Below are 22,953 nucleotides of genomic sequence, written 5' to 3'. Positions count from 1 at the left end.
TAAGAATCAAGCTGGGAAAAAAGTTTGCAAAATCCTATATGTCCTACTATTCAGAATGAGTTTATAGAAATTTGGGGAGAAAAAGTAAGAAACAAAGTTATCGAGCAAGTAAAAAGAAGCAAAGTATTTTTCTATGATATTTGTCAACACCCCTGATATTTCTCATAAGGATCAAACAAGGCAAGTTTTACACTACGTTATGATCATTGATGGAAATAAAGTGAAGGTTGTGGAATCATTTGTTAATTTCATTGAAACAAAAGGTAACTCTGCCGAGAATATTTCAACTATGATTTTGCAAAAATTAGAAAACGATGGAATTGATATTCAAAATTGTAGAGGACAAGCATATGATAATGCCTGCTGTGATGGCTGGTCAACATACTGGCGTTCAGAGATGCATCAAGGATATTAATGGAGAAGCAAAATTTGTCGCATGTACAAATCACTCGCTGAATTAGGTGGGTGTACATGCAGCTTCTGTTGCTGTGAATTCTGTTACCTTTTTTGGAACTGGAATGTTTGTTCATGTTTTTTTTTTTTTACTCGACCCATCAATGGGATATTCTAACTTCAGTCACTGGTCAAAGTGTCAAGTGTGTAGTAAAAACTTGGTGGAGTACATGGGGAGATGCTGTGAGTGCTGTAAAAAAAAAACTACTTGAAAATCTTAAGTGTTCTGTAGAACATTTAACTGGTGAAGAAGAAAATAGAGTTACCGGATCAGATGCTTTCATGCTACTTGTTGCATTACAATCATTTTCCTTCCTGTTCTTTCTTGGCCTATGGGAATCCATCCTTCTAGAAATTAATGACACACAGGTCTACCTTCAAACCAAAGGATTGAATATACAACAATGTGACATAAAACTCAAGGCTTTAAAAGCATTTTTAACTGAAAATAGGGACGAATTAGTTAACAATTCAGTAGCTTATGCCAAAGAAATTTGTGATGATCTGGGGATAGTCATGGATCATCGGTGTAGAAAGAAGAAACTGATAGCAGGTGAAGAATCACGAGATGCTGAATTGTAATACAAAACTGAGTTGAGGAGAGAAATATTGTTTTCACTGGACAGAGGGATCCAAGAAATCATCACATCATTTCAACAGCTTCATGTTCTTGCTGAAAAATATGTCTTCCTTACTCCATCGAATCTTTTGAATGATAAATACAAATGTCAACTAAATCATGATCATAATGACATTAATAAGGAAGAGTTCTTCGTTGAGAGAAAAAGACTTCAGAGATTTATTTCTGTTGCTGCTACGCAAGACGAAACAGATACATGGACGGACTCCCCTTGAACTTTTGCAATTTCTTAAATACAGTCTCAAGAACTCAGTTCCAAGAACTAGTGTTGCTAGTTGTGAGAGGAGTTTTTCTAAATTAAAATTGATTAAGAATTACCTAAGAGCTACAATGAATACCTTGCATTTAACAGATCTTGCCATACTGTCTACAGAACAGCAACTTGAGTGATGCAATAGACTTTGACAATGCCACTGATGATTTTGCTAACAGAAAAGCAAGAAAAATAACATTTTAGAATGTTGGAATTAAAGTTTTACTTCAAAAATAAACATAGTGATTTAATTTATTTCCCTGTATGTCGCTTTTACTTTTTGTAGTATTTTTAGTGTATTGAGAGGGGCAACAAACACAGGGACTGCCCCAGGCAGCAAAAGCTCTAGCTATGTCACTGCTGCCACCATCATTCCTTTGCTAGTTACTATACTAAACTCTAAGTTTAACGATTTTGTAAACAAACTTTAAATAAGCCTACACACACACACACACATGCACGCGCACACACACACACACACACACACACTAGAAACACTGCAAGTGCACTTTACAGGAACTCTTACTCATAAACACATGCTTATTTACAATTAATTATTCCAAAAAAACTGATCTGAAATGGGAGCCTTCTTTACACAAACCTTCCAGAAATTACAAAATACACCTGCACTTATTTCCAACAATAATATGACTACAAAAATAAAATTGAAAAATGTAATAAAAAATTTTTTAAAAATGTGCCTCATACCCTAAAGACTTTTTATAGATTATCCCCTCTAACTTTGGTAAACACTGCTATAGAGAATAGAAATTTAATCAGCAATTATCAAATTTTCAACCTGTTATTATTAGTAGTATCACAATTTGATGCCTTGTGAAGTATGCTGCACAAAGATGTTATTATTATTGTATGAGCACCTCCATGAAGTCGGGAAACCCAAACTATTCACATAATATATCATACCTCTCTTTAAACCCATTAACAGGAAAAGCACTCACAACTGACAGCTCTGACAACCCATTCCACTCATTCACAACTCTCCAAGCAAAAAACCTAGTCCTCACATCACTACTAACCACACCTTTATTCAACTTCATGGGATGATGATCCGTTGTTCTGACCCCTCCAGCCAAGTACTGAAACATTTCCCCTGTATCAATCCCTATAAAACCTTTCTTTTAGGGTTACACAGTGATCAGCATTCATTTGGAGGAAATAAGTACATTAGATATATCGATATCCGACTTTGTTGCTCCAGGAACGGGGAATGAATGTAGGAAGACAAGTAGTGTGATAGGAGAGAATGAGAAAATAATAGTTGATAGTGTGGAAGGTGTGAGTGACTGTGAAAGATTAGGAGATGGTTTTGTTTGGGAGAGTGAATTTAGATTAAGAGTGACTGACCTGCAGAGGGAGATAGATGAGTTGAAAGAGGAGATGGAATGTCTTGTGAATGAGAGCAGAAGTATGAAAGATAAGATTAGGAGAATGGAAGAGATAAATGCAAGGCGAATCAGAGTAGGAGAGAGAGAGAATTTAGGGAGTATGAGAGAGAGGTATGGGGGTGCTAGAAGAGGAGAGAATGGAAACAGTAGAAGAGAGGGAATGAGAGAGAGGTATGGGAATGCTAGCGGACGAGAGGATGGAAACAGTAGGAGAGACAGAATGAGAGAGAGATATGGAAGTGCTAGAAGAGGAGAGAATGGAAACGGTAGGAAAGATGGAATGAGAGAGAGGTATGGGAATGCTAGAAGATGAGAGGATGGAAACAGTAGTAGGAGAGACAGAATGAGAGAGGGATATGGAAGTGCTAGAAGTGGAGAAAATGGAAACAGTAGGAGAGAGGGAATGAGAGAGATGTATGGGAGTGCTAGAAGAGGAGAGAATGGAAACAGTAGAAGAGAGAGGTATGGGAATGAAAGAAGAGGAGAGAATGGAAACAATAGGAGCGAGGGAATGGTAAGAGGTATAATGTATGGTGACTCAATGATCCGTGGTGTTCAAGATAGGATGCGTGAGGAGTGTTTGCCAGGAGGAACAATAGAAAGGGTGGCTATATCAATTAAGAGAGGTGAAAGGGTGGATGAGATGATTGTGATGGTAGGAACGAATGACTTGAGTGGTAATGTAAGTCGAGCAGCGAGAGATATGAGATTTTTGCTTGAGACTGTACGGAAGAAGACAGAGAGAGGAAAAATAGTGTGCTTGTTGCTTAGGTATGATAATGATGAGCTGAGCAGAAGAGCAGTGATATTGAATGACATAATAGCGAGAATGTGTGACAAGAGTGGACTGGTATATGTGGATGCTTGGAGTGCGTTTGAGGAAAGAGAGGAATTGTATGCGAGAGACCATTTACATTTGAATGTGGAAGGACGTAGGCATCTGGAGAGATTGCTGTTCTGAACGAGTCAGTATGTCTCAGGGAGGATGATAGCAGGGGTGGCCTCTTGTGGGAATGGATACTTGGGAGAAGGGACAATGTCAGGTAACACTGAGCCCAGTGGAGTCTAGAAGGGATAATGCTGTGTATAGAAACAGTGGCATTTATATGCTTTATACTAATGTCAGGAGTATCCGGAATAAGAGAGAGGAATTGGTGGTGCAGATAGCATCAGCCTGGCCAAAAATTATTGCGATCACTGAGACGTGGTTGACAGAAGGGGATATAACAACAGGAATAGAAGTCGCTGGGTATAGCATTTTTCGTCAGGATAGGAGGAGAAAGCGTGGTGGTGGGGTACTGCTTATGATAAGTGATGACCTATGTCCTCTAAGAGTGGAGAATTTGGAAGGAAGTGAGAAAAATGATTTTGAGAGCATATGGTGTGAGGTAGAGGTAGGCAAGACAGGATATTAAGTGGGGTGTTGTGTTGCTACAGACCCAGGAGCACAGAGGATGGGGACCAGGAGATGTTTAGACAGCTAAGTTTGGCAAGTGCAAGAAGAATGATTGTTATGGGATATTTTAACTTCAGTAGTATAAATTGGAGAGAGGAAGATGCATGTAGCAATAGGGGAATGGAATTTCTACAATTCTTGAGGGACAAATGTCTTAGGCAACATGTAACAGAGAGAACAAGAGGTTCAAAAGTTTTGGATTTGGTTATAGCATCAGAAGAGTTGATAATAACTGAGTTGACGTCTCTCCCACCAGTTGGAGAGAGTGACCATATGGTGTTGACTTGGATAATGAATAGACATGCAGGAGTATCAAAGAGACGGGAACTTATGTGGAATTATAAGGCAGGTGATTATAATAGTCTTAGACGTCAACTTCGGGAAGTTTCATGGAGGGAGGAATTGGAAGGCCGGGATATCACTAGTGCATGGGAAATTGTGAAAGAATATTTGTTATCAGCAATGGTAAGTTGTATACCACGAGTGAAGAAGAGGACGCAATTTGGAGTAAAGTGGATGACAAACAATATTAAACAGGAATTGCATGCGAAAAAGAGGCTATGGAAGAGATATAAGGAGACAGCTGAAGAGATGCATGAGGAATATAAGACACAGGCCAGAAGAGTGACTAGTGTGGTAAGGAAAGCGAAACTGGAATATGAGAGGAGATTGGCCCTAAGATCCAAAGAAAATCCTAGGGAAGTTTTTTGCTATGTGGCCAGTAGGAGGAGAAATGACTGTGGAAGAATGATATTGTGGGATTAAAATGGGAATAGAGTGACTGATGCAGAGGACATAGTGGAATTGTACAATGAACACTTTATTGGAGTATTTCATCCTAGAGGAGTCAGTTTTAATGCTAGAGGGATAGGACTGGTTCGAGGTCTGGAGGTACAGGAGGAGAGTGTGTGTTTCAGATACTGAGTACTCTGGATGTCAGTAAAGCTGTGGGACTGGATGGTATTTCACCACGAGTTTTGAGAGAATGTGCTAGGGAATTGACAGTGCCTTTAACGTGGCTTTTCAATGAAAGCCTGGCTTCGGCAAAGGTGCCCAGGGAATGGAAGGAAGGTAAGATAGTGCCATTGCATAAGGGTGGTAACAGACTGGAAGTGTCTAATTATAGGCCAGTCTGTGTGTCATCAGTAGTTGTTAAGATCTTGGAGAAAGTAGTGAGGGACCATATACAGCATTGGGCAGATGAGGGTAATGTTATCTGTGAGAATCAACATGGATTTGTGAAAGGACGCTCTTGTTTTACCAATATGCTAGCCTTTTATAATAAAATTACAAGAACATTAGATGAGGGAAAGGCATATACTGCAATTTTCTTAGACTTGGCGAAGGCATTTGACAGGGTGCCACATGATAAGCTGATATTTAAGTTGCAGCACATGGGTCTGGATGTCAGATTGGTCAACTGGATTCAGGATTGGCTGTCTGATAGGTATCAGAGAGTTGTGTATGGTGGAGCAGTTTCCAGGAGGCAGAGGGTTACAAGTGGGGTCTCACAGGGCTCAGTACCAGGATCTATATTGTTTAACCTTTATATCAATGACATAGCCAGTGGATTGCAGGGGGGGGGATATTCAGTTGTTTGCGGATCACGCGAAGCTGGGAAGGATTATTAGTAATAGTGCAGATGTGGTAGCCCTGCAAGAGGATTTAAATAAGCTAGATAGATGGGCAAATGAATGGGGGGGGGTGTCAGTTTAATGCAGCAAAATATAAGTTCTTGAATGTTGGGAAACATCGATGGGATGCTGCATACTCTATGGGAGGAGTTATACTGGAGGAAGTAGCAGAGACAAGAGATCTGGGGTTGATGATTGATAGAAACCTTAAGTTTAGGGGACATATTGCAAAGGTGGTGAAGGTAACACAGAGGATTGCTGCTATTATGAGAAGGACACTGACTTGCAGAGATAAGAGGGTTATCATTCCGTTGTATAAGTCTCTGATCAGACCACACTTGGACTATTGTTCTCAGATTTGGTCCCCAGGATTTGAAGGGGATAAATTAACTGTGGAAAGGATACAAAGACGGATGACAAAGTGACAAAGATGGTTTCAGGACTGTACAAGGATAGTTATGAGGATCGGCTGAGAGAATGTGGACTGCAGAGTTTGGTGGATAGAAGAAGGAGAGGTGATATGATTGAGACTTTTAAACTGTTGAGAGGTGGTTACAGGGTTCTTTCGCTGGTCACTGGGGAGTTCTTTCGCTTGGTTGAACAGCTGGAAGGAGTGATGACAAGAGGCCATCCCTGGAAGTTACGAAAGGAAACTGTGAGCAAGAGGGTAAGGAGTGGTTTCTTTGTGTGGATGGTGGTTGAGCCGTGGAATGCATTGCCTGATGGAGTGGTGGGAGCGAGAACGGTTAGTGAGTTTAAAGAGTGGTATGATAGACTTTGTGTTTCTCAGGGGGGGGGACCTCCCCTCGATGAGTCTTGACAGACTTTATGTCTTAGGAAGGACCTCCCTCGATGAGTCTTTTGACTCCTTGGAGGCCTGAATAATAATAATAATAATAATAATAATAATAATTTTAAAACTTTTATGGAATTTACAACCCTGTTAAAAAACTTTTTTATTACCCGGCGTTTCGATCTTCACATCAAGATCATCATCTGGAGTGTACATAAATATACAGGACAAGCTGAGTTACATCATTAACTGTAAGCTAGAGAAACAATGATTTGATCACATGTTATTCTACTGGCATGACCTCTGGTGAAAAAAAAATTTTAAAAAATTATAAATTACATCAAGCTAAATTCTATTTTACGATGATAGAATAAACATTCTTTCAGTTGGTTTTCTTTCAGAAACAATTGGCGTCCTATTTTTAGTATTACAATTCTTATTTTTGATTTACAATACTGGATTTTTCTACAGTCCTGTTTATAGTTGTTCTTAATGAGGAAGGTTCGTGGGTCGAATATATACCTTCCATATGTTTGGGATTTTTAGACCATCATTATTGTTCAGATTAGGGTGGTTGATAATAATCTCACAGCTTCCTTGAATTTCAGTTCATACCATGTTTTAGTGTGATGTAGACAGCTAGTGGTTTTCCAGTCAATTCTGTATAAGGTATTCAGGGCATGATCAGAAAGGCCAGCTTCACCATAATTATTATATTTAATGTGTTGTTTATGTTCCTTTTGTCTAGTAGGAATTGTGCATCCTGTTTCTCCTATATATGGTATGTTGTAAGTACAATAAATCCGGTATACTCCAGGGTGGGCTAGTGGAGGGAGTGGGTCTTTGGATGAGTTGAGTAAGCTTTATATATATATATATTTTTTTTTTCCCTACCAGAGGTCAAGCCTGTAGAATAACATATGATCAAATCATTGTTTCTCTAGCTTACAGTTAATGATGTAACTCAGCTTGTCCTGTATATTTATGTATGCCTCAGATGATGATCTTGATTTGAAGATTGAAACGTCGGGATAATAAAAAAAGTTTTTTAACACGGTTGTAAATTCTATAAAATTTTTAAAATGAATCTTATAAAACCCTTTAAACAACTTAAATGTTTCTATCATATCCCCTCTTTTTCTCCTATCAACCAACTTCTGCAGTCCACACACCTTCAGTCTCCCCTCATATGGCACATACCACAGGCCACTCACATCTTGGTCACTCACCTCTGAATCCTCTCCATTGCTTCCACATTCCCAAGAAACCCAGGACACCAGACTTGAGCACAGTAATCCAGATGTGGATGTATCAAGGCCTTATAAAGAGGAATAACAACTCCCTTATCCCTTATCTACTTGATAGCATGTTCTTCAATAGCCAAGTAATTTTATGGGCAACCTTAATGATATGTCCTCTATACTTTAACTCTTTCTACCATCACCCCTAAATCTCCAGTTTCATCTGTTTCATGAAGTACACTTCCATCAATGTGGTACACAGATTGTAATATATTTATCCCAAAAAGCATTTAACTTTATATTTCTCTGCATTAAAATGATAACATTATCTTTTGCCCATACTGATAGACTATTTAAAGCACTCTGCAAACTCTGCATATTGCCTTGATTAATTATTGCTTTACATAATTTCAAATAATCAGCAAACAACTGAATATTTCCTTTTATGTTATTTCCTGTATATCATTTATGTACAAATTAAAAGCAATGGTTCCAGCACTGAACCTTGCGGCACACCACTAGTCGCCTTGATTCTGCCCATTCATAAACCTGTTTGGTATCTGTCCAGCAGCCATCCTCTTAACCTGTGTCATATCCATTCCTATTTATTCTAATTTCCATAACATGAGAGTTCCATGTGGTATTCTGTCAAATGCTTTTTAAAATCCAGCAGAATTATCATATAGCCATTTCCTTTATCCAACTCAGCTGTTACTCTATTATAAAAAAGTTTCTAAATTACTAAGGCATGACCGATCCTTCACAAAGCCATGTTGCCCCCTCATACAGTATCACATTTTTTTTCACCCATTCTTGAATACTCTTTTTGATCAATTTTTTCAGTACTTTTACCACCACGTCTGAAATACTGATTGGTCTATAATTTGATACTGCAGTCTTAGAATCTCTTTTATGCAAGGGAGTTATTTTTCCCTCTTTCCACTTCCTTGGAAGTCTACCAGAGCTAAGACTTAAAGAGCCTAAGCAGAGGCATTGCCAGTTCCTTTGCACATTCTCCCAAACCCAAGCTGACATCCCATATAATCCCACAGCTATACTTAAATTGAGATTCTGAAATATCCTAAGAACCTCCAACTCATCCACCTATGTTCCTGCATTAGTGTCTGTCACGTATTAAAGCAGTAACCTCACTAGGATTATATGTCCTTGCAAAGTGGTCACTCAGTAACTTGCAGTGTTTTATGCCATGGCAATGATTTAAGCTTCCACCTGAGCTTGTATAATCACTTGCCTTGTAGTTCCACATATACTCCTTCTTGACAGAATATCCCTCATGTTGTTCAGTCTCTCAAATCAAGACCACATGGTCACATTCACCAATCAGAAGTAATGTGTTCACCTTAGTTATGGATAGCTCTTCTGAGCCTATGACCATGTCCAATTCTTTCACACCCCTAGTTCCCTCCATCACATGCTGCCTCAAGTAATTATCTCTTTTAGTAAGTGTATAAATTCCATTTCCTTCCTGGCATGCAATCTTTCTTCCTTCCAGTTTATATCTCCATAGTCAAAGTCCCCCCGTAGTTATCACTTGACCTGTATTCATTGTACTAATTTGGCAATGCATGTCTTCTAGATTATTAGAATCTAGAAGATTCTAGTAACCTAGAATCTCCCCCATCCTATCTTCTCTATCTTACCTAAAAATACTAAACCCTTCATATTCAATCCCTGTATCTACATCCTCTGCTCTGAGTCAAGTCTCACTAATGCCCATAACTTTTGGCGAGATTGCACCAACCAATGCCAAAAACTCATCCTTCTTGTTCCTGATACTTCTGGCATTAGCATATAGAAACTTCAGCATCCCTTTCCACCCATCTTTATTTCCTGTATTGACTGCCCTATTCAATATTTTTTCTTGAAAAACTAGGTTCCACAATTGTTCATTCTCATGCTTGTGTCATGGGTGCCTTCACTCAAACTAACTTGCTTCCACTCTAATTTCTTAAATTTTCCTGAATTTGTGCGTCAGCATACTTGGTGAACAAAGCTCTCTCTCTCTCTCTAGACCAGTGGTTCTTAACCGGTGTTCCCCAAACACTTGTGTTCTGCAAACTGGTTATAAATGTTCCGCTGGTGAAAGATGTCACAACACAGTTCTGAGTGTAATTGTCTACTCTGAATAAAAATGTCGAGTGAATTATTCCCATTATAACAGAACAATTAACAGTATTGGAAGAAAAGATTTCAAGTTATTTTACTCCCTTAAATACACACAATTATGACTTGATACGAAATCCATTTGGCACAGTTAATACATCGAGTTGTGAATTTTCATTACAAGGAGAAGAACAGTTAGTTGACTTGTCAATGGATCGTACTCTAAAATGAAATTCTCTGAAATAACTCTTGAGGAATTTTGGATTTTTGTCCAATGCGAATACCCAGCTCTCTCCACAAGGGCATTGAAAATTTTGTTACAGTTTTCAACATCATATTTATGTGAGTTCAGTTTCTCAATATTAACCAATATAAAAACTAAAAAGCGTGAAAGACTTACTAATATGGACAAAGAGATGAGGGTAACTATATCACATATTAGACCTGATATTGCTGAAATCCGCAAAAGCTGACAAGCTCTCAAGTATTGTATTAAAATAAGTTCCATTTTTATAAAAGGTAAGCCCATGCTTATTTTTATTGTTAGTTTTATGACCTTAATGCTTTTGGTGTTCCCCAAATTTTTCTTATAATCAAAAGTGTTCCGTGACTTTGAAAAGGTTAAGAACCACTGCTCTAGACATTTAACACCAAAACCACTTAGATGCACTCCATCAGCATTGTACAAATCCTTCTTTCCACTGACTACAGACCACAGATCCACAAATCCTACATCATTCTTTTTTGCACAACCTATGTATAGATTCATTAGCTAGCAACACTCTCTCCTCCTTTCTTCCCCTCTATCATAGCATGGTAAGAGACTTACAATCTTTGCCTTCTTGCTCTCAGTTTTGCCTCTTCTAACAACTCCTTTACATCCTCCCTCACAGAATACTTTTCACCTCTTAAATCATTTGTGCCAACCAAGACAATCATCTCTTTCAACTTATCTTTTTATTTCCAGATGGCATAACTAATATGGTGAATTTTTGCACCAGGGAAATGCAATTTTGTCACAATTATGTTAAGTACTTCCCTGATCATTGTCTCCGTAAATAATTTTCTCCTTAACTTTTTTTTTTTTTTTTTGCTCGGTCTTTATTACTACTTCGGACTGCCTGCTTTTTTCTCTTTTTGGCCCTGCTAAGCTCTTGCCACTTCTGCAATTTTTCAATTTCATGCTTTGTCCTGTGAAGGATAGCATTCAAGAGTGCTATTTGTTTATTAATGTCTATTTCATTCTACTGTTTTCCTCAGCCTCATGTTTGACATTAATAACATCATTTTCCATCCTACCATTGATGTTGTCCACCCTACTAAAATTTGCTGGGTTCTCATCACCTAATGGGCTCTCACTTTTAAAACATTTAATACACACACTTTTTCCAGTTTCAATTTCCTTCCACATATCTTTTAATTTTCTCAATGAATACATATCACACACACTTCACTGCACAATCCCACAAATTCAAATCACCCAGTGACGTGGTCTTTGCCGCCATTGTTATACTGTGGGAAGATAATAAATAGATCAAATGTGTCTCGATAGGGCTCTCCATTTGTACTAGTTTTCCTGCTGGCTTGTCATGCTTCCATATCATAAGTGATTCAGTGTTTATTATAATTTAAAATTATTTTGTCACATTCTCTGTATGTTACTTTTATATTATTATCAAAAATCTATATCAAAAAATAGGGAATTTGTGTAAAAGAGAACAGAATGATGTTGTACAGGAGGAAATGTTTTACTATATTACATAGGCTTGTATTTTTCTGTGTATTAATATCTTAATATGTATTCTTTTAAAGGAATAATAAATCTCTCTCTTTTTATGTAGGTTCCTATATATCTTAACTGGGTTGTGCGAAATTTGGCTAGTGCTGAGATGTACATGAGTGCAGTGGAACGAGTAGATAACTATTCAAAGCTGACAGTTGAGAGATGTTCAGATGAAGAGTGTTCAAGTATAGTAAATTATTTTAACATTTATCTACACACACGCACACACACACACATATATAAATTCCTTTTTTATGAATTGGTTTTGGTACACTGGAACAAAGACTAATCTTTTTTTTGTAATGAGATTTCTGTCTTTCCTGCATTGAAAATGTTTTAAATTCATTAAAACATTATAAACTGGAATTTTAGTTGATTGCCCCATTTGATTTTTCTGAAAAACAATGAATAATAAAGTTACATTATAAAGTAGCCCAATTTTTTTTTTCATCTTATGAGCTGCAAGAATTAATAACATCATGAAAGTAATTCTAATCATCTCTCTCTCTCTCTCTCTCTCTCTCTCCCCATCCCCTTGCTTTACTGAAAATTTCCTTATGGTGCATGCTTGAAACTTGCACAACCTTGACAATATCATATACATCTGGTAATCCTATTTGAAAATCTTATACTTTTGCATTAGATTAACTGAAGAACAAAATTCAGTTTCTTTCTTTCACTTCTTCAATTAAAAAAAATCACACAGCATGTAAAGATCTTCAATTTTATTTATTTATTTGATATCAGTATCACACACAAAAGTTGCAAAACCTGTAGTGCCTCAGTGCTGTGAGTGGACAAGTGACCAAGAAGATAGACCAAACCTGTTCGTATGATTTTTGAAGAACTGGAAATTGTAATCTTTACAGAAAACTGTTTGGAGAAGACAGTGTTCCACATAAGTAGAGCTTAAAAACATTTGTTTCTTTCCAGTGTTAGAAAAGAGCTCCAAAAAAAGGATAAGTGTTATTTTGAGTAATAACTGGCAGTATTTCAGGAATTTTAGTGTCGTACTATTTATTTTTGATAATGAAGTGTATCAGCATGATTTATTAGTTGAAATTGCCTTCTTTAAATATAACACAATGGTAGTACTCATGAGGTCAACCACTCGGGCATCAATCGGTGCGATTAGGTGAGTGCCCCAAAAATCAAGTGGCATTAATGATATAGACTTCAAAAATGATGCAATGTCGTGAGTGTAACATGTATGCGTGGCAGAGTGTGAGATGTGTTTGTGGAGAGAGAATGAATGGGAGACAATAGAAGGTATGGATTTGTAGGATGTGTGATATATTATTAGACCATGAGGCAGTTAATGTGAAACAGACCATAAAGATAAAAGGTGGCATAAATACAAGAAATGGAAATGAAATGAAAGCTAGTGAAACTGAGGGAGTGAAAGAACACAAGAATGCAGAAGCGAAAGTTAGTGATAAGGGATCGAAAGAAAGTACGAATCAGGAAAAAGAAGTAAGGTGCAGAAGAATTGTAAAAACTCGATGTAGCCTGGAAATACCAAAGTGTTTTACATCAATTTTTACATAGGTCAAGTCTCATGAGAACTGTAAATAAACTTGTTTGTTTCTATGTATATTTTGCTAAATATTAATGTTAACCCTATGGGAAGTGACTGTATTTACTGTTTTAACGTCAAAGGCAATGCTTTGCCATCGGAACTTTGTATATAGCTATGTGTAAGGACGCAAGAAAGTTGTTTACAGTTATGTGTATGAGAAAGTTGCTTACAAGCTCTGTGTATAAACACCTCCAAAGTCAGTGCCTGAGAGATCTGAAAGATTCAAACAAGTTTCCGCTGCACTGCAACATATGATCAAAGAGTGTACGGAAGAGAACAAAAGAGCGGGTCGAACTTGAAAAGAAGATGAAAGAGTCATACCGAATTCTTCAGGGTTTACTACCTTTAGTGCAAGGTCCCGAGACCGCAAAATAAAAGGGGATTGAGCCGATCATCGAGAGGAGAGGCAGTCGGAACCACAGCAGAGGACACTCGGACCCAGAGGAGATCGGAACTGGAGCAGTGGCAGCAGAAAACGAGGAGAATGTTAAAAACAAAGGCAATGTTTTTGTCGCCGAAGCTGTACATGGCGGCATTAGAAAGATTCTTATTGAAACTTGTATGTATGAGAAAGGCTTGCAGGCTCTAAGTGTGAACATCTCTGAAGTCCATCAGAAAGAGTTCAAACAACTTTCTGATGGCTGGAAACTTTCAATCAAAAGAAAGCGGAGGAGAACCAAAGGCGTGCCGAACTTGAATCTTAAGATGAAAGACTCATACCGATTCTTTGGGGGTTGCTAAACTTCATGTGAGGTCTCAGAGGAGGTCTAATAAAAAGGGACTGAAGCAAGCAGAATGGGAAGAGGAGGCCGTCCGGTCCACAGTCGGAGTCAGAGAGACTACCTGGATCCACGTTGCTTGAGAGAGGAGTTTCCCGCTTCCAGAAAGGAGCTTCTCGGTTCGAGATGTCGCTAGAGAGAGACTACTTCTAGGCCACAGACAAGGTTTTAAATTGCCAAAAGGAACAGTTCCGATTGCCAGAGAAAAGTTTCCAGGCCAGTTTAATGTCACACATTCACCACTGTGTTGCGTTTTCATTACAATTTGATGAATAAAATGACTTCACTGATATTGTTCAGTTAATGGTATTTATTCGCATGGTATTTCAAGATTATTCAAGTAAAGAAGAACTTTTGAAAATTATACCATTATTCAGGACTACAGGAGAAGACATTTTTTCGGCATTTGATGAATTTGTGAAACAACACAAACTTCTGCTTTTTAAACTTGTGTCTATTATTATTATTATTATTATTATTATTATTATTACGGGTATCTCCATGGAGTCAGTAGACTCATCGTGGGAGACCCAAACTAGCAAAACAATATCTGTCATATCTCTTCTTGAATTCATTTACAGATGAAGAGCTCACAACAAAGTCAGGCAATGAATTCCACTCATTCACCACCCTCCAGGCAAAAAACCTTGTTCTGACACCTTTGTTAACCACACTCTTCTTTAATTTCCAGAGATGACCTCTTGTTCTTCCATCACTATCACACAGCTGAAACATTTCCCCTGCATCAATCCTATAAAAACCTTTTAGTAATTTGAATGTTTCTATCATATCCCCTCTTCTTCGCCTATCAGCCAATCTCTGCAATCCACAAGCTCTCAATCTATCAATGTAGGGAGCATTTTTTATATCACTCACCAACTTGGTCACTCTTCTCTGAACCCTCTCCACAGCCTCCTCATCTCCAAGGAATCCAGGTGACCAGACCTGAGCACAGTAATCCAAATGTGGAAGTATCAATGCTTTATAAAGGAGAATAATAACCTCTTTATCTCTGGATGTCAGTGTGTTCCTCAACAACCAAGTAATCCTATGTGCAATCTTGGACACCTTAGCAATGTGTCCTCTGAACTTCATCTCCTTATCTACCAATACCCCTAAGTCCCTAGCCTCATCAATCTCTTGGAGTACCTTTCCATCTATGTAGTACACAGCTGGTAATCTTTTAATCCCAAAATGCAAGACTTTACACTTTTCCACATTGAACTGACATCCATTTTCTTTTGCCCATTTTACCAGCTTATTTAAATCCTCCTGCAAACTTTCAACATCAGCTTGATTTTTTATTGCACTACACAACTTTGCATCATCAGCAAACAACTGAAAATCTCCCTTTAAGCCGTTTCCTATATCATTTATATACAAATTAAACAACATTGGCCCAAGCACAGAGCCCTGAGGCACACCACTGGTCACTATTACTACTGATGGTGCTCCTGCATTGTTAGGTAATAAATCAGGCTTCATTTCATTATGTAAAAACAGTGACAAATATCCAGATTTTTTAATGTACCACTGTATTATTCACCAACAAGTACTGTGTAGTAAAAGATTAAACACAAAAGATGTTTTGGATATTACATTTAAAATTGTAAATTCTGTTCGAGGAAAAGCCCTGCAATGGCAATTATTTAAATTACAGGCAGATGATGACAGGGAACTTCTGTTGTACAATAATGTTCGCTGGCTCAGCAGAAGTCAATTTTTAGAAAGATTTCATGTATTAATTAATGATATAAAAAATTTTCTTGATGAAAAAGATATTTATCCACAATTGAGTGATAAAAGATGGTTGTTACTTACAAGTTACAAGGTAGAGATAAAAATTTAATTGACATGTTAAGTTTAATAAAAACTTTCCAACAATACTTACTTTAATTAAAGAAAAATATAAATGACTGCGAATTTAGACATCTCCCATATTTATTAAAATTTTTTGAATAAAATCAAGAAATACTTCGCTATGATTTAATAGAATTTATTCTTGAAATAGAATTAGTTGAGGAAGAAATAAATTCGAGATTTAAAGATTTTAATAAAACTGAAATGATTGTATCTTTTATCAATAATCCATTTCAAGAAAACTTGAACATCACAGAAATTTCAAATAAAATTAGTGGGCACTTTGATTTAAACCAAGCTGAAGTAGAACTTGAGATAATAAACATTCAGAATAGCTTACATTTAAAATCAGTAAACAATGAAGTCATTTGGAAGTATGCACATGAAAAATTCCCAATATTAACTGATATTGCGTGAAAATTCTGTCGTGTTTCGGATCGACATACTTGTCAGAATCCACTTTTTCAAATATGGCCCATAAAAAATCAATTAAGAAACCAATTACAAATGATCATTTGGATGATTGTTTGTGATTGGCCACTTTTTCATATCAATTTCACTATGAAAATATTGTGACATCCAAACAATGTCAAATTTCACATTAACTTTTTTTTTTTTTAATCAACCAGCATTTCCTGTAACTTATGAGTTTGTAACCAATCTGTTATTTTTTCTAACATTGGTTTTCCAAAATAGAGAAATAAATATTTTATTCCAATATTTTTTTTTTTTTTTTGTATTAAAATATTTGTTGTATTAAAATAATTCATCATCATCATCAAATTCCTGCCATGTACCATCAAGGGGTGTACAGGATTGATAGTACTACATGAAAAAAATTACATCATTACTAACTTCCTATCTACAATTTTCCTCCAAATCAGTCTGTTACTTTTCAAGACACCAACATTATCAGATCTTATATTTCTATCGTCTAAGGCACTTTGTACTGTATCAATCCACCTATATCTTGGTCTTCCTCTGGTTCATTTTTCTGCCAACCTGGCAGAGAACACTTGTTTTGCTAATCTTTCCTCGCCCATTCTGTTTAAGTGACCATACCACCTGAGATTAGCTCTGCTAGCGCATTCCTGGATGCTGACAATGTTGAGTTCTTTCCTAATATCCTCGTTTTTAATATGATATTGCCATTGATGCCATCTGTTCATGCCTCTAATCTTTCTCAGGACTCTCATATCTGCGGTCTCTAGTCTTTGGTCAAGTGTTTTACTTCTGACCCAGCTCTCAGATCCATAAGTTAAAACTGGTTTGAACACTGTCTTGTATACAGCTAAGTTAGTGGTTTGACTAATTTCTCTCTTATTCCATATGAATTTATTCAATTGACTTCCCACTATACCAGCTTTGCTGATTCTGTTGTCTATTTCTATATTTAATTTACCATCTTCAGTAAAAATCGTCCCTAAGTAGCTAGATGTTTTACTTGTTCCACATGTTCTCCATTCACAACACAGTTGACATTTTCAATGATTCTGCCTACTTTCATTGTCTTTGTCTTTTTATTGCTGACCTTCATACCATATCTCTTACAACAGCTATTCAGTTTGGTCAGAGAATCTTGCAAACTTGTAGCGGATTTATTTAGAAGTATAACATCATTCGCATAAAGCAAAGAGCTGACATTAACAGCTCCAATTTTGATATCAGGTTTAATACCACCTTCCTTCATATTGTGATCCATATAGATAATGAATAACAGAGGGAATAATGTACATCCTTGTCTCACACCAGATTTAACATTAAACCACCTTCCTGTACATCCTTCAATTCTAACTGCTGACTTACAACTCAAATAAAGACCAAGTATTGCTTGATATAATGCCCCATTGACACGATATAACTGTAGCATATAGAATAGCTTCTCTCTTTGCACCTTGTCATATGCCTTTTCCAAATAAACAAAACTTAAATACAGATCTTTGTTATATTCCCATGCTTTCTCGACTATTTGTCGTAAAGTGAAGATCTGATCCTGACAGCCTCTATTTAGCCTGAATCCAGCTTGTTCTTCACCCAGCTTTTCTTCCACAATTCTTCTTAACCGTTTCTGAAGATACTTGCATAGATCTTGCCAGGAACACTCAGTAGGGAAATACCTCTGTAATTCTCACATTCAGTTTTATTTCCCTTTTTATATATGAGTACTATGAGAGCTCTACTCCAATCATCAGGAATTCGTCCCTCTGTCCAGGCTTTCTGAACTATGCAGTGCAGCCACTGTAAGACTCTTATACCACCATACTTTAGCATTTCTGGTCGAATATCATCTACTCCTGCTGCCTTTCCACATTTCAAGCCTTTGATGGCTTTTTCTACTTCAAGTATGGATATGTATTCTTGACTGCATGCCTGGTCAGTGTTTTTCACCACTGTGCTGTCATCACTGCTTGTTTCATTTAGCAGTTTTTCAAAGTAATTACTCCATACCTCAAGGATATCTTTTTCTCCCATTTTCATGTCACCTTTATCATCTCTAACTCCTTTTACAGCACTCTTTCCTCCATTCCTAAGCTTCTTCAACAACCTCCAGAGTATTTTGCCACCTTCTTGATATTTATTTTCTATATTTATTTATTTATTTATTTAATTATTTTAATTAAAATAATTAAAAGTGATAAATAAATTTTTAAATTCACAAATAAAGATTTTAGTTGTTTATTTTTGCGTAATGAGATATTAGGTTGGGGGAACGTGATCTATATAAGAGAGTAGATCGCCGAATAACTTATATATATATATATATCCTGTCAGCTGCTTTAAGATTTTCTTTAGGGGTTCTGTGGTGTAGTGGTTATCACGTTTGCTTTACACGCAAAATTCCCTTGGCAGAACCAAGCGCTGTTTTTTTAAATCCCAAGTGGTCTAGTGGCTAGGATACCTGGCTTTTATCCAGGAGGCCCGGGTTCGATTCCAGCATGGGAATTACATTTTTCAAGGAGTGGTATGATAGACTTTGTGTTTCTTAGGGGGGGACCTCCCATGATGAGTCTTTTGACTCCATGGAGGCCTGAATAATAATAATATATAAGAGAGTAGATCGCCGAATAACTTTTTATAGAAAAGTAGCTCATATAATACGAAAGGTTGAACACCACTGTTATAGATGGACTGTTAAGAATTAGTTTAATAGTAATAAGAAGTGTCCATAAGAGAGTCAATTGGCATGTTAGAAGTTGATATCAAATTTGTAAAAATAACTTAACAGAGAGTTAGCTAACCTCTTTGTGAGTAACCTAGAAGTTTAATAAGTTGAATTTTTAAGCAGAGAGTAAATAAGTTTTTGAGTTAAAAAGATTATTTAGTGTTGAAGTAAAAGGTGTCTAATTTTATGCTAAAGATTTTATAGATGAGTAGAGAAAGCAATCTCCCTATCATTTTGATTCATGTATATTTCATACTAATGTTAATAAATGTGTTTTAATTATTTGTTAAAAGAGTGCTGCCTGATCTTTTATTTTACAATGCACTGTTTCTAAAAATAATTGGACTTGTGAGCGGGAAACGACTAAGGCATTAAAAGCGCAGTTTAATTACTTAAGAACCATGACTGTTTATATAAACTTTGTTGAAGGAATTTATGCTAGTAAGAGAGAGAAAGCTACCGGAAGTTTTACTAAGTCTTATTCCGATATTGAAATACTGAATGGTGCAGTCTTAACAAATAAATTTTCCAGTGTTCATAGGCATACGACTAGTAAAATATGAAAGGTGGATAAACAATAGTAAGATAGAGGAAGTAGAGTAAGAAAGGAAAATATATAGAAAAAACGTGTAGAATAGTAAAGATAATAACTAATGCATTAAACAGACATATTATTACAGAATGTAGGTAGCAAGACTGTAGGAGTGACAAAGAGTGAAAATGTCAGAATGATGCAAGATTTGATGAAACAGTTATTGAAAATTTAAAATGAAATGAGATATATACAGAATGATGTTAGGCATATAGTGGAAGCTTACGAAAGTATGCAAAATAATAGGATGAAAGAGAAAAGAGTAAAAGTAGTGACGAGTGATTCCAGGATAGCAGTTTATGGAGATTTCATAGGTAGAGGATTAGTTAATGAGAGAGTTCGTAAGGTCTGCTATCCAGCAGGCAGAATGAGTAGGATAATTCAGGCATTTGACTTCAGGAAGAAATAAGTAAGAGAATTAGTGGTTGTGGGGACAAATGATCTAAGTGGACATTGAGAAGCATGTGAGGATGAATATCAGGAGGTAATTGAGAAGATTGAAAGATAACTGTGCAGTAGAAAAGATTGTCAGTGTTTTGCCAAGTTATGACAATGATGACTTGAGAGGGAGAGCCAATATCATAAATGGTATGCTAGTGGAGCTGTGTGAGGAGAAGGGTGTACAGTTTGTGGATGTATGGCATGTGTTTGAATGATGAATGGAATTATACAAGCATGATGGGTTGTATTTGAATGGCCTTTGGAGTGAGTGCACTAGAGAAAGTGATGCTAGATGGAAGTACAGTGTGTGTGTGTGATGCATGCAAGAGATCAGAAGTAAGAGATGAAGTAATAAATCAGGAGAGTGAAATTGAAGAGACAGAAGTGCTTGGCAGTGGAAACTGTAGTAGTTGGAGAGATTAAGAGAGAATGGGAATGCAAGAGGAACAAAGAAATGGGGCGAACCTGGGTGAACAGGTAGACATGGCAGAGGGAGAGTAGATGTTGAAAGTGGCAGTGAATGTGTGTGTATGCAGATGGAGTATATTGCAATGTGGGTGGGGAAGTTGAGACTGAGTGGATATATGTAGTAAGTGGTGATAAAGGTGTTGCGCAAGGGTAGGTGTGGTGGGGAAATCACAGCTGCTAATTGGCTTGGATAGGATTGGTTACAGGCATAAATTCAGCACTTCTTTAAACAGGAAACAGAACTTCTTGGACCTTAAAGACAACAAAGATTAAAAAAAAAAAAAAAAACTTGAAGCTTGAGATGTGGTTAAACAGGTGAATGTTAAAAATCCCATGAACAGCAAAAAAAAAAAAAAAAAAAAACATCCATTCAAGAAGTACTGGACAAATGGGGAAATGACATGAAATTTTAGATATTATAAAAAGAAGAACTGCATATCTCGGTCACCTATTTCATAATGAAAAATATAAGATACCTCAATTGATTATAAAAGGGAAGATAAATAGAAGAAGAATACAAGGAAGACAAAGAAAATTTTGGCTGGCAAACATCATACAGTGGACTGACATGAGCTCTGAGGGGACTGTTCGGAGTAGATGAGGATCACTCAAAATTTGCCAAGGTAATTATTGACCTTCAGTAGGAGATGACACTCAAAGAAGAAGAAGATAAACACAGAAAAATGAACTTTTTTTTTTACAAATGCCAGAAGTGTCAGAAATAAAGGAGATGAAATGGTTCCACTGACTGAAGTGAAAAAAAAAAACACCCTAAAATCATTGGAATAACTGAAACATGGTTGAATGAAGATGATATTCTAACAGGAATAGAAATGGAAGGATATAATATTTTTCATGAAGAAAGGAAGGACAAGAAGGGAGGAGGGGAGCACTGCTGATGATAGCAGGGCAGTTATGTCCACATAAGATAGACAAGGCAATTATGTCCGCATAAGATAGACAAAGCGGTGCAAAGTCCAACTCTACCTCCCCGTGATGCACCCTGGGGTGTTTGGAATCCTAACCATTATCAGACCTGGACCCAACACCACTAACAGAGCTCTAGTGAACACTTCAGAACCCTGGTCAACGGAAGTGTATTTGTGACCACAGCAAAGATGCCACTACTGCAACAACAGAAATGGCCCCGAATCTTGCGCAGCCCACACTCACCTTTCTACAGCGCCGATAAGGTACCAAGTGAGGCCAGGCTGCTAAGAATCTCACAAATGAAAACAGGCTTTCTCTTAAAACTATGAAAATGGCAATCTGTACCCTCAATACTCGAACTTTTGCAAGAGAGTACAGAATAGATTTATTATTCAAAGAACTAACCAATATCAACTTAGATATCCTGCTAGTAAATGAAACAAAAAGATTGAAAGAACTGACAGCAAGATGGTACGATGGCTCACAGATACTCCTTGGAGCATCCTCAAACAATGCCAAACAAGACGGAGTGGGTTCATTGTTAAATCTAAGCTCACGAAGTCGATCCTTCCTTGTAACATCATATCTGAAAGAATAGGTGTGCTCCTAATTGGAATAGAGAACAATATAACAATAAAATTAATATCCTGCTATGCTCCAACATCTGTAGCTGATAATCAAGAAATAGAAAATTTTTTCATGAATCTTGAACAGGCATTAAATTACAAGTCAACATACACTGACTTTAATGCCAAAATAGGATGTTAAAAAGAAAACGAAAAATTTATAGATCCAAATGGCCTGGGAGAAAGAAATAGAAGAGGAGAGAGATTAGCTGAATTTGCTGCAGATGAACAACTCTTTATCATGAATACTTTTTTCAACAAACACCCAGGAAGAAGATGGACTTGACAATCACCGAATGGAGACAAACAAAATGAAAGTGACTACATTTTAACAGACTGTAAAAGACTGATACAAAATGTTGGTACAATAGGCGAAACATACTTCAATAAAGGAATGCGGAGAACTGACCAGGGCTTCTGACCTAATGTCCAATCCTCACCTTCTGTGTGGTGACCCTGTTAGGTATCTACCTGGATACTGAACGAACGAGGATGGGCTGGCAATTTGGAATTTAGCCGACCAAATTCTATTCTTATTGGCTTAAACCAAAATACAAAATGATGGAACAACATGACAAAATTTCATGCCGGCTGGGGTGTCACCCGGTTAAACAAGGCCCCCGTTGTTTTCGCCAGGGAACCAGGGTGAACAGCGAAAAGTCAGCTACTGGAACAAATCTGAAAACACACCATAACTCAACATACCACAGTTAAAGATCGGTACTATCAACA

The 22,953-nt window shown here is 37.0% G+C and overlaps 1 protein-coding gene across 3 annotated transcripts in view; it reads left to right on the top strand.

The window, feature by feature from the left end:
* Positions 1 to 22,953, top strand: part of LOC150104479 (ATP-binding cassette sub-family C member 8-like) — an 822,612-nt gene that overhangs the window by 648,581 nt on the left and 151,078 nt on the right. For all 3 annotated transcript variants that reach the window (XM_090395659.1, XM_090395657.1, XM_090395658.1), the window contains exon 27: positions 11,842 to 11,968. In XM_090395659.1, coding sequence (XP_090251785.1) covers positions 11,842 to 11,968 — 127 coding nt within the window. The remainder of the gene's footprint in view (positions 1 to 11,841; positions 11,969 to 22,953) is intronic.

Source organism: Typopeltis vanoorti, chromosome 7, assembly GCF_054136105.1.
Source record: "Typopeltis vanoorti isolate ZY-2024b chromosome 7, IOZ_Tvanoo_1.0, whole genome shotgun sequence".
Classification (NCBI taxonomy): domain Eukaryota; kingdom Metazoa; phylum Arthropoda; class Arachnida; order Uropygi; family Thelyphonidae; genus Typopeltis; species Typopeltis vanoorti.
Note: the sequence above shows the minus strand (reverse complement) of the source record. Positions and strands in the feature narration are given on the sequence as shown.